Source organism: Tubulanus polymorphus, chromosome 9, assembly GCF_964204645.1.
Source record: "Tubulanus polymorphus chromosome 9, tnTubPoly1.2, whole genome shotgun sequence".
Lineage (NCBI taxonomy): Eukaryota > Metazoa > Nemertea > Palaeonemertea > Tubulaniformes > Tubulanidae > Tubulanus > Tubulanus polymorphus.
This window is the reverse complement of record NC_134033.1, coordinates 5,426,763-5,439,740: the sequence shown is the minus strand read 5'-3', so window position 1 is coordinate 5,439,740 and position 12,978 is coordinate 5,426,763. Positions and strand designations below refer to the sequence as shown.

Genomic DNA, 12,978 nt, shown 5'->3' with positions numbered 1-12,978 from the left:
CATCAATATTCATAGAACTCGACGTGTTCAGGTCAAGAGCCCTAACGCGCGAGTCAACATTTCATCTCAAATTATTGACATTTACAGAAATATAATCCATCGTTGAGCGACGAAATACGATAAACTATACGACGTATGTATCGCGTTTGACTCGAGATGCACGCGGTAAAATAATAGCCGGGTTTCATTAGTTTCACAACCGAGATAATGAAGTGCCTTACGCAACACGCATTAAAACAAAACAAATTCTACTCACCGAGTTATCATTATACTCCTCCAATAATTGATTCCATCAAAGTACATGGCCTTGAACATCGCGCCATATAGTTTATAGGTACAAACGAGAGCACATTATATCCAGCTTAAATGCGGCGGTCAAATTTCAAAACGATATTTCCGTGGATTCAGTTATCGAGGCTAATTCTTGAAGCGTGTCACTATCAATTTGATGGAACCGCCGTAAGGTCTGCGGGGGAGGGGGCAGCGTCACACATCAGCATGGAAGTACCGTACCGTAAACGTCACTGCTCTTACTTAAAATATTTCACACAAAAACAAATTTGCTCCATCCTCCAACTCCGATCCAATATATGGTACGTAGTTTGCTTCTTTTTTTCGATGCGAATATGATTATCCGACATTACTGCTACAGTTCTCCAAAAGGATTCCGGGCGAATTTCCACCAGTATATTGGCCGTAGCTCGATAAAGTCTGAAAAGGGCAATAACTACTGCTGTTTGGTGTGAACCGAGTATAGGCGGGAATAGGCGTAGGGCCTATAAACGGTATAGGACACATAGCATATGTATATCTTGAACTTAACAAATGCAGGCGTGGTGGTCATTGTGACCGGTGAGTTACTCCAAGCTTACACGCGCCGATTGAACGCGCGCCATCTGTGGCCCTATATAGTCGAACAAATTCAATAAGGTACGGTTTATGAAACCATTTGTTACGATAATTCTAAGATATCCATGCAGAGATTTTAGATAATACGAAACAAGTTTATATACAAAGTAGTACGATTTCACTGTCAGCCGCGAGAATCTTAGTGTAAAAATGAGAAAAAATTGGAATAACTTGAAAAACTTTGAGTCAGTAACCCTTTAAGGAGACAAAGTAACGGTGAATTTGACATCGAATTGACATTTGACCAAATTCACGATACGAGGACTCTGATTGGCTAGTTAGTTACCTAATCGTTGGCGGTAAGCTTTGACAATATGATGGGCTTTGAACATATCCGATCGTGATACTAAACCACAGGCTACCGACTAATTCAATTCAATTCAATCTTTATTCAGCATAAACATTAATAAAACATTGTTTGCAACTGATACAAATTCGGAAAATCAAGTATATACATAATAGGAGATAAACAAATAATAAAATGAAGCATAATTAACACTAATTACAGATGAGTTAAAACATAATTGAAAACATACAGAACATTAATCGAAGAAATATTAGGACAATGGCAGACCGAGTTTAATAAATTTGGCTAGCTGAACAATGCTGGTTGTAGGGTTTAGGTTGTCGAAAGTGGAGATTTAACTATTTACGTCTAAGATAGCTATATTTAATTCCTTTCTCAGATTGGCAACTCTTTTACAATGGAACAAAAAGTGACATTCATCGTCCAACACATTACAAATATTGCACAAACGATTTTCCTTTTCTATACCGCGGTGTCTACCTTTTTCAATAATTAAGCTGTGAGTAGACGTCCGTAATTTAGCAACAGCATTTCTGAGGTTAAAATCTTTTAGCACTAATAAATACTTTTCTAACTTAAAACTTACTTTAACTGCTTTATAAAAATAACGGGAATGATCACTTGATCTTATGTCCTTATGCCAGAGATCCACAAAGATAGCTGACAGACGCTTTCTAATACCCAGAATAATGCTATTCGAATAATGCCCCAAGTTGTTCCAAACATTTGAGTACCCTAAATTTGATAGAATTGATTTAACGGTAGATATATAATTGAATTTGCCCTCCCTGTCATCTTCATATTGTTCTAGAAAAGACAAGTAGATCAATGATTTGCTATTACCCGACGACATAACTGACCTCCAGTACTTCAAAGCTGACATAGTAATCTCAATATAGAGTGGAACCTCTCCCAAATCACCAAGAATAGGTAAAATTGACCCCTTAGAATGAAGACCCATTATGAACCTAAAAAATCTTGACTGCAGCTTTTGCACTACCCATTTGTTATATGGTAAACCCATATCCGTGAGTGACCCATTTGGTTTCTTTAGAAATGACATATAGGGCACAACTCCCCAAACTTCACTACCATACATAACTATCGGTTTGAGTAAACTGTTAAAAAGCTGTAGTTGTTGTAGAATACATAAATCCTTGAAACCAGGCATTTTAGTTAGATTGAAAAGCCCTCTTAAACCCTTACTCAACAGTGATTGGCTAAATTCTTCAGTAGACTGGCCCTCTCCTCGGATCCTCGGGGCCAATTAGTTACGTCTGAAGCAGCTAGAGGCGGATCCAAGGGATGCCCCCAAAAAATTCCAAGGGGGGACTAACTGCAGTTTAGGTCACCCTGTGGCGCTAGTTTTAGGTAACTTTTTATTCTTAAATTGTTATCACTTAAGTGTTGTTTTGTAAATATTTTTCCTCCATATATTCTGGAAATGGTCGAGTTGTAAAATGAAATCGTAATCGTACCGGTACATAAACCTTAAGAGACACTTAAACTGCAGTCGCCCCCTACCGAATGGGTTTCGGGTGAGACGAACGATACAAATAAGACGCACAAACGCTGGAATCATTTTTTTTCGATACACGTAGTTTATTTATTGAGGATTCTTTACAAAAATTGAGAGAATTGTTTTTTTTTGTCCTTCTGTTTACACAATACCGTATACAGCGGGTAGTCTGAATACCAGTCGTTGTTACGGTTCCCTACAACCTTGTTTGAGGAACAACGGCTAGGTACTAGACTAATACAGCGGGGTACACGGATCATCACACCTTCAATCGGCGCTGGTACATGTGCGAATTCTGAGGGCCAATTAAAACATGCTAATGCATTATTCAGCGCGTAAACAAAAATACGAAACAATATTCAGTTTTATTCCACTGTTACTCGTCTGGAAAGGTTTAAAACTGCCCCGAAATAAGATAGGGAAAATAAAGCGTTAAAGCCTGCTAAAAAATTGATACCTTGTAGGATCATTCATCTATTACCTACGCATTAGGGGAGGGGGATGGGGTAACTGCAATTGCGTACTTAATCCTTCATGTATAAAATGTTATGCATATGTATTATAAATGAATGATCCCTATTTCTCATTTCAGCTGAGTTATAAAGTTGACCCGGCCGGCCACCTATCTACCATGTACACTAAAAATTTTTCAAAATCATGATCAAGCTAACAATAACAGACCTGGCAGCTATAGAACTGAACTGATTACGAATTTAATAGCGATATACAAAATGACCAAGAAACAAGGTATCAATGTCTAATGTCGGGTGTTTGTAGTTCATTTTCAATTAAAATGTCTCAGTTGAAGTACTGAACACATGTGAAGTGTGGACGATCAGTTTTTGAAAGTGTCCTGATAAAATATCTAATGTCTGGTGTGTGTACAATGAAGTTCATTTTCAATTACAAATGTCTAAGGTGAAGTTCTGAACACATGTGAAGTGTGGACGATCAGTTTCTGAAAGTGTGCGGATAAAACGTCTAAAATCTGGTGTTTGTAGTTCATTTTCAATTAAAAATGTCTCAGTTGTAGTTCTGAACACAAGTGAAGTGTGGACGATCAGTTTTTGAAAGTGTGCTGATAAAACATCTAATGTCCGGTGTTTGTAGTTCATTTTCAATTGAAATGTTGCAGGTGAAGAAGTTCGGAACACATGTGAAGCGTGGATGATCAGTTTTTCAAAGTGTGCTGATAAAATATCTATGTCCGGTGTTTGTAGTTCATTTTCAATTAAAAATGTCCGGCATTCTGGTTAGACTAGACGATCAAAATTTGTAAAAAGAATAGGGGCAATGAATCGAACATAAGAAAGTATAGACGGGACTACCTGGTAGATGTTTTCACCATAATTTGGCATCGAAAATAGTAGTTTCATTGTAAATGAACTACAAACAATTTTGATTTTGAAAATGTTGGTAGTAATTGAGCTGAGATCCGCCACTGCGAACCTATTTCGCCATCCCTTATGCGTCCCATTGAAGTTTACCACAAAATCTATGACTAAAATATGAAAAATAGAGATGACTTAAGTAACGCGACGATTGATTCGATGACGACTTAAACGAGTTTGGCTATAGACTAAATCATTCGCACTTAGTAAAATGACATAGAGAAAGAAATCGTATTTTCAACGTTCCGACGTTTAATCCAAATATTCCGAGGCATATCCACATCCAGATGAGATATCGTCGCGAGTTCGTTTATCAGTTTTCCCACGATGAACAATATAATCGACGGCGATCACTTCACGTATTTCTCCATGAATTTCCGATGGAAATCCGATCGCAGCGTGTCGTTTATGAAACGTTTGTCTTTTTCCTTTTCGCCGCGAGCGCAATTTTTGAACACAACGTCGTCGTCCCATCTGGAAAGAAAAATGAAAACGATGAAAATGAAATACGGTAAACGGCGCCGACTCGGTAACATTGGGACTATGAGACTTTCACTTGACTTGAGTTTAGAATCAGTGAACTCGGTAACGTCGGGACTGCTGTAAATATTTCACCGAGTTGACAATCAGGGAACTCGGTAACGTCGGGACTGCTGTAAATATTTCACCGAGCTGACAATCAGTGAACTCAGTAGCGTTGAGACTGCCGTAAATATTTCACCGAGTTCAGGGAAAACGACTTTACCTTCGTTTAACTTTAAAATCTGCCGACATTTTCTCTTGATTAATAAGTGGATTGCCTTTGACTATGTTTTCCATTCGAATTCGTTCTTCCTCTTGTTTCTTTTCGACTTCCTGTGAAATACACAGATTCGATATTCAATGTCCCGGTAACATTTCCCTTTCGGTGAGTGATGGGTCATATAACACGCAGTTTTGTTCGTTCAAGCATCTAACTGTTGTATGAGAACGATGATGTCATAGGGGGATTAATAGAGACAAGGGTATTGGTTGTACTGGCCTTTGTCGCTCCTCCTGCTCATTGATGAATTTCGTAAGAAAATTTGAGCATCGATTTCAAAACATTCACTCATTGGTAGCACTTTTTCATTCATTTCCGGGATTAATGGAGGAGAACAATTACAATGATGATGTCATAGGGGTATTTTTGAAGGTGAACAATTACGATGATGATGACATAGGGATATTTATGAAGGAGGTGAACAATAACGATGATGATGATGTCATAGGGGCATTTATGGAGGAGGTGAACAATTACAATGATGATGTCATAGGGGTATTTATGGAAGAGGTGAACAACGATGATGATGTCATAGGGATATTTATGGAGGAGGTGAACAATTACAATGATGATGATGTCATAGAGGCATTTATGGAGGAGGTGAACAATTACAATGATGATGTCATAGGGGCATTTATGGAGGAGGTGAACAACGATGATGATGTCATAGGGATATTTATGGAGGAGGTGAACAATAACGATGATGATGTCATAGGGATATTTATGGAGGAGGTGAACAATAACGATGATGATGTCATAGGGATATTTATGGAGGAGGTGAACAATAACGATGATGATGATGTCATAGGGGCATTTATGGAGGAGGTGAACAATTACAATGATGAAGATTCGAGGTGTTCTAGTATCTACTGGTGTAATGTTATTGGTTCTTCAAGATTGATGACATCACAGGGGGATTTTGACTGTTACCTTCTGAGCTGCTTCTGCCGCTCGCTCTTTTTTTATCTTATGTAACTCGGCCATCAATTCGGCGGTATCATCTTCATCATCCTCGTCATCATCTTCATCTTCCTATAGAGAAAAAAAATAACAAAGCAATCATATCACCCGTAGGAATGCAAAAATAGGCCGATGCACACACATTTCTATCTACAATGTACTTATAAGAATATAATTTATTGAAGGTGATTTCCAGGGAAGATTGTGAAATCTAATCAATTCATTGATACTTCAAGTGTAAATCAAACGAGTAGGTCCATACAGATCAGTATTCCTGGATATAATGAGTTCAAGGAGCTTTTTTTTTTCAAGGAGAACATTTCGTGGAGTCTCTGCATCATTTTCATATCATAATTGTAGTAAGACTCCTCCTAATTCGGTACTGTTTATCTCAGTCAAACCATTAATTCAATGGTTTCATGAGCAAATGTTTATCCGTTACACTAAATTCATTTTTGAATTTGATTAACCGCCTAATTGGGTTAAAAAAATCTGATATAACGATTACGACACTAATGTACAAACCAGACCAACATTTCTTATTGCCTATTTCTAAAAATTGAAGGAGTTTTGGACATTTTTCTCAACTGAAAGCAGTTTCAAGCACCTTTAAAAACACAAAGCAGTTTCAAGCACCTTTAAAAACATATCCAATTTTGTTTAAGGAATCGTGAAGTCGTCGTAGGAACCCTGATAGAGGCAAATTCGTCCCATTCCCGAATATTTCCCTAAACTGAACGAAAGATTATTTCGAAATAACTATTGTCAAAATTTTTCCCCGATGTCAAGACGAACAAGACTTTGTAATTCTCGATTTTTTTTTCTACTTTCCGATTATCATTTTCGACACTAACCTCTTCGTCGTCGATTGGGTCGTCTGCGTCTAAATTCGAGGACGACGACGCTTCGATTCTCGGTCGTTTACTCGACGTCGACGATGACTCTGGAAATAAAAAACAGTCAAATATACAGGTTTTCTGCCTCCACTATACTCTGGGACCTCGGATAGGTGAATTTAGGAAATTTTCATTTTCTTCAAAGAGGACCATCGAAATTTTAACTCGAAACGTATTTATCATATCGTTAAGCCATTTTCTATAAATAGGCCTACTTGAATTGTTCTATTATCATCATTATTATTATTATTATTATAACTGTTGTTACTATCATTTCTTTTATCTTTACTTTTTTTCTCAAGGGGCCTGAATGCCCTAGAGACTTGTACAACCGTGATGGCTCTGTTTCAGGTCCCTATCATCTATCTACTAATTCATGTACTCTATTTGTAATTTTGTATTCGCTTTAATTGATGATGAAATAAATCATTATCATTATTAGTACTATTATTGAACGTTGCCTTTTATAAAAAGTAGACAGAGGTTTGTTCTATCAATTGAAATATTGATCGATTGTACTTTGATGAGAGTTTCAGCCAGGCGGATTTAGGGGGTGGACTCGGGGGTTCCGACCCTGCCTGAGGTACCAGTATTCGTCAAAACAAAGATTGTTAAAATTTTATTCTAAATTTTCATTTCTTCACTTGGAAAGAAAGCCCTATAGAAGGGCATTCCAAGTGATGCCTTTTTTGTGAAGGGCTTTCCCCGTCATGTCATTATCACGAAACAAGTTCAAGCATCGGTTAGTAGAATGGGGAAACGTGCATTGAAATTTTGCATGATTTCTGTCAGCGCTTCCAAACTTAGAGCTGATATACGAAACTTACCATATCAATTCCAACACCTATTTCACTCCTGATGACAAAATACCAGCTGTGTTTATCCAGTGGTTATTATTTGTGCCACCAAGAGCTAACAGAAAGTTACTCTCAGGATCATTTTATAAGGATCTTCACAGTTGATCATATGAAGTGAACCTCGTGATGGCAAATACGCTCGCAGGAGCTTTCAAGTCTACCGACGGAGGACTCTACAATTGCCCCCCCCCCCCCGGACAACTGTCCCCCGGACAATAGTCCCCCCCGAATAAAATCCTTTTTGATTTGGATTAACACCACCTAAATACTTTTACTTAGAAATTTATTTGTCTATTATTGAATATAGATTTATGAGATATAGAATTACTGATGTTGTGTGCAGATTTGAAACTTTGAATCAGTCCTTGAGTAATCTTAATTCGCTTACCAAATTAAAGGAAACTTAATTAGTCCACTTATTAGTGCATAAGTTAACGTTAGCTAATTTATTGGAATTAGTTTTAGTGTTACCTTAGCCAATCAAAAACTTTAAATCAGTCCTAGAGTAATTAGTTGCACTAATTAGCTAGAATAAGTTCGCTTTGTCTAAATAATTAGAAGTAAATATCTGTGTTACTTTAATATCAAAAAGATTTAATTTGGGGGGAAATTGTGCTGATACCCCTAGGGAGTTCAATACCAGTCCTACGTCACTAGGCCTACTAAAATGAGAGTCCACACGATTTCTAAAAATCTATTTTTCAAAAGCGGACCTTTTTTAGATTTTGGGCGGTCCATAGCTACGGGCCTGCTAGGAGTAGATACGTAGACGAACAAGTCAAATTTCTTGCCCTTGGAAGGGGAGATTATGGATAACCGAAATCCTACCTCCGCCACGGCGGTCTCGATCGCGGTTCTTCTCACGGGCGACTCGCTCTCTCTCTTCGAGATCTCGCCTGAAATCACGACCGCGGGTCTCCTTTTCGGACGTCTGACCTTCCTGTCTGAAAACACATCGAAGAAAATGCCGTTCGATGAAAAGATTTCGAAGCCAACCGAAGACATTTTATGAACACACTTTCAAATATAGGTCATCCACACTTCACATGCGTTCAGTACTTCAACCGAGACATTTTGCTAATTGAAAATGAAATACAAACATCAGACATTTTATCACACTTTCAAAAACTGATTGTCCACACTTCGCGTTCAGAACTTCACCTGAGACGGTTTCAATTTAAAATGAACTACAAACATCAAACATTTTATCAGCACACTTTCAAAAGGCGATCATCCAAACTTTATACATGTAATACATGATCGGCGAGAGAAATCCCACAATAACGAAGCCAAGATCATACTCTGGACCCAGTACCACAGTTGTGAGTTAGAGTTAACTCTGAGTTAAAATTAGTTCATTTTGAATGAGTTAACTCTTGAGTTAAATCTTAACTCAGAACTGTGGAACTGGACCCAGTACGCCTGATGATGGCTAACAGTTGTTAGCCTAAACGTCGCTCCTCAAATACAATCATTCTGATATAGAATGTTTCAATCTTGGCTTCGTTATTGTGGGATTTCTCTCGTCATCATCATATATGGATATTGTGTATCTTCTCGTCTAATACATGATCAGACCTTCACCTTCGGAGATTTTTAATTGAAAATGAACTACAAAAACACCAGACATTAGACGCTTTAGATGAAAACTCACCTGTATTTGAGTTTAGTGTGAGATGGTAAATCACGGCTGGAATATTGTTTCGAAATCGCGCTGAGGTCGTTTTCGCCTCGTCCCGATCCGCCGCGGGCCGGTTCAAACGTCGGTCGCGCTGCAGTCGTCATTTCGTTTTCTTAATTCCGACGCTCTTCGATTTAACCCTTACCCTTCTAATCTGAAACCGAAGAGTAAACAATCGTGACGAAAATTGATGACATCACGAAGAGCGGGACCCAGTTTCCCGGTTGTGAGTTAGGGTTGTAGGTAAATATCCCCTGGGTAAAAATCCCCAAACATTCAAAGTTTCTAAAATCCCCACTCGGTGATTTTCAAGAACATTTCAAAGCAAAATGTTTCTCCAATTTCATCCACTTGCATTGAGACTGAAATATGTTTGAACTGTGCGATGAAATCTTTCGTTCTTAAGTAAACTCGTAGAATAAAACAAATCGCCAGAATTAATAAGAATAATGAACTTCTTATCTGTCACATCTTGAAGTTCGAAATGGAATGCTTTTGAACTGTGAGTTAAGAGTTAACTGTGAGTTAAAGTAAGTTCATTTTCGATGAGTTAACTCAAGAGTTAAATCTTTACCCGGAACTGAGGAACTGGACCCCGTTAATCAGTTGGTCAATTCCTAGCGCCTCGATGGGGACACCGCAACACCGGCTATCCTACCAGATGGCGTCACGAGAACTCGGTCTTACATCGTCAAAATTAGTTAATTTTCAATGAAGTTTGAACTGGATTTTTAGACACTTGAAATCCATTATCACAGCACCCGCCAAATATACACAGGGTTTCCAGTGGAAAGGTCCGGATAAAAAGATGTCCAATATTAAGATTGCGCAATAAAATCAAATCTGAATTTGCTTTTGTTATCAGTTATTTTTTCCGGTTTTTCTGCAAATTTTGCTCTCCTAAGCTCAGAATACGTTCATTTGAATGATGAATAAATTTTGGTAATGAACAAAATATAAGATGTTGTGCTTCGATCGATGTATCGTTTGTTGGATTTTGGAAGCTGAAATCACCACGAGCTCTTCACTTGAAGTTGAAAGGTAGAGGTTTTTGGCTGCCATAGCATTTGCCGTACAGGATATTTTGGTATTTTGGGGGTCTCCGGCGGGGTTCTCCTTATTACCGAAATGACGTAATTTACCGAGATGACATGAAATATAGCATATTTATTTATTCCTTATCGATTTTAACACTTGAAACGATGTTATATCAGTAATAAATACCTTCTTAAGTCATATTTTTCCGGATATTTTGTGAAAAAAATTTTGACTTCAAATATGTAATCTCGGTTAGCAATAGAATTTCATGGCATTTGATTGATCGACGATCTCATCTCGGTAAAGTTAAAAGTTATTTTTCTACTACAAAAATATCCGACAAAATATGTAAAATATGACTCCAGCAGGCATTTATTACTGATATAATATGATTTCAAGTGTTAAAATCGATAAGGAATAAATAAATATGTTATATTTCATGTCATCTCGGTTGATCTCGGTAAAATACGTCATCTCGGTAATAAGGAGGACCGCTCCGGCGCATTTAGAGTGGAAACGTTATCAAATGGCCTTCAGTAAGACATATTTAGAAAATATAGGATGTTTTGAACAATTCAAAACAGATTTTATCTAAATCCTTTGGATATTTTAGGAGTAATAGCGAATTCAAATCGACGAAGTGTCTGTGAGTTTACACCCTTTCGGTTTTCTTAATTTTAGTACCTTAGTCTTGGATATTGGATGATCTAAGCAACAGTTCTCCCCAAACTTCAAATACGAGCCCCTGTGTGATTCCGATCACTTTATCGACTAACTTACTAAGTAAACCGACGTTTCCCCCGAACGGCAACAATGATTTAATCGTTTCCCGGTGGTAAATAGCGCGAATGCCGTTCTAGTCTATTTTGAGAGATTTTCACGAGAGGTTTACACGCCGAGAACACTTACTTATCGAACAAAATGAATGCGCTTTTTATTCACGGGCGTCTCTTCTAACAGGCGACGATTACTCAACGGCGTTAGATGCCTAAATTACGGAATAATTCGCTCACAAAATTCGGCTTAGAAAATCAAAATTCAAGTTCGAAGCCGTCCGCCATTTTGTATATCACGTGACCCTGGTAATCAACTGGTTACCGGTCGCTATCTTGAGGCAACCAGTCTACCCTGGTAATTGCCCGCGATAGAAAAGTAGAGCAATCGAAAAGAAGATCACGGGGCTTTTCTAACGCATAAAAGAGTCTCTCTAAAATTTTATCTCAAATCTTATTCCGTTGTTTGGGCCGAAACGTCGACTAGGGTTTAATTTCAAAGCCATGCCAAATCATTCGATTCTTTACCATGATTCAGTCCCATATTGCATATTTAGCTTCGCTCAGTTTACTATTGAAAAAGTTTGTCGCATCGTAAGATCTTTTCTTCGTTTAAATCGTGAAATGGATATTTCAGGTGAGAGGTTGATAGTTGCTGTTTTGTATGAGCCTAAATCGCGGATTCGGACATGGAAACGCAAGTTACCGATTACTTTTTGCGCGGGCAATTTCTTCACTTTTTGTGAAAATAACGACATTATTTGCGTAAACTAGAGATGATTTTTCTTCATTTTCTCCAACTACACTTGCTTGGATCCCAATTTCAGTGCAATAAAGACGCTTTGAATTTAATTCAGCCTGGAACATGAGAAGTCCTGCCGCTATTCCTAGTCCCGTTACGTGTTTTTAGTCTTATATATTTTGACAGCTCTCTCCGAGATTGGTTCATTGGACAATGAATTACGCATCTATTCGGCATCGTTTCAAGTGATTGATCGTAGTTTGAAAGGTACGTCGAATTTTTCCTACTCTTTAGTCTTTGCTAGTTAAGATCAGGGGGCGGATCCACAGGGGCTCGTATCAGAGTTGTAGGTAATGTAAAAACGATAACGGGTAAAAGTGCAGATATCCGCGCGCGTAAAAACGGTTCAATCAATTATCATTGTTTCAGATTCAAAATGTCATCAGTAATTCAGTACATTGCCATTGGCTAATTTTAAGATATCTTCACTAGAGAGAGAGTAGAAAAATTTTAGCCTGGATTCTGTCATTCAGCAGATTGTGTCAATCACGAGAGGTGCGGATCTGCACTTTTACCCCATAAGTGTATAGCGAAATAGTAAGCGACTGAAGTTGAGTAGTTTGTGAGCGTCGTAGCCCCCTTGTTATTTTATATATACTATAGACATTGGATTAACAGATTATCGTTTCCTACTTACAACTCTGATACGAGCCCCTGTGGGCGGATCCAGCAGAGGGAGGGATGCTTTGCTGACTCCACCTAGGCCTACTCGCTACTGTTTATCAATCAATATCATATTGAACGATTACCACACTCAAACGTGGTGAACGGATAATAAGATAAAAACCCACTATCTACAGATTAAAAGTATTTAAAAACAAGAATTTATTTATTCAATCTAAAATATATATAAGACACGACGTTTCCATCTCACCCTAGAGATCATCGTCAGGTTAATATCATATTGAATTGAATGAATTGGATTTTTGATTGAAAAATTGCACAACACTGTCATCAATCGCTGTCTGTCTGTCTGTGATACAGGGAGCAGGACTCTTAATTGATGGAATTGTCGTATGACGTTTAAGTGAATGGAATGCACA

At 38.0% G+C, this 12,978-nt stretch overlaps 1 protein-coding gene across 1 annotated transcript; it reads right to left on the bottom strand.

Moving 5' to 3' along the window:
- Positions 1–4,360: 4,360 nt before the first annotated feature.
- On the bottom strand, positions 4,361–11,427 carry LOC141910761 (spliceosome-associated protein CWC15 homolog). The gene is made up of 7 exons (XM_074801542.1): positions 11,270–11,427; positions 9,296–9,476; positions 8,470–8,585; positions 6,743–6,831; positions 5,859–5,960; positions 4,872–4,981; positions 4,361–4,600 (listed from the first exon to the last, which is right to left on the bottom strand). The coding sequence occupies exons 2-7, from the start codon at positions 9,424–9,426 to the stop codon at positions 4,477–4,479; spliced, it is 672 nt and encodes a 223-aa protein (XP_074657643.1). The 5' UTR covers positions 9,427–9,476; positions 11,270–11,427; the 3' UTR covers positions 4,361–4,476.
- Between the last annotated feature and the right edge of the window lie 1,551 nt (positions 11,428–12,978).

Excerpts from the sequence above, each read along its gene's own strand:
- LOC141910761 (XM_074801542.1), bottom strand. The coding sequence starts at position 9,426 with ATGACGACTGCAGCGCGACCGACGTTTGAACCGGCCCGCGGCGGATCG. Across the intron at positions 8,586-9,295 it reads CACACTAAACTCAAATACAG|ACAGGAAGGTCAGACGTCCG; the intron begins GTGAGTTTTCAT and ends ATGTGTTTTCAG. Across the intron at positions 4,982-5,858 it reads CGGCAGAAGCAGCTCAGAAG|GAAGTCGAAAAGAAACAAGA; the intron begins GTAACAGTCAAA and ends TGTATTTCACAG.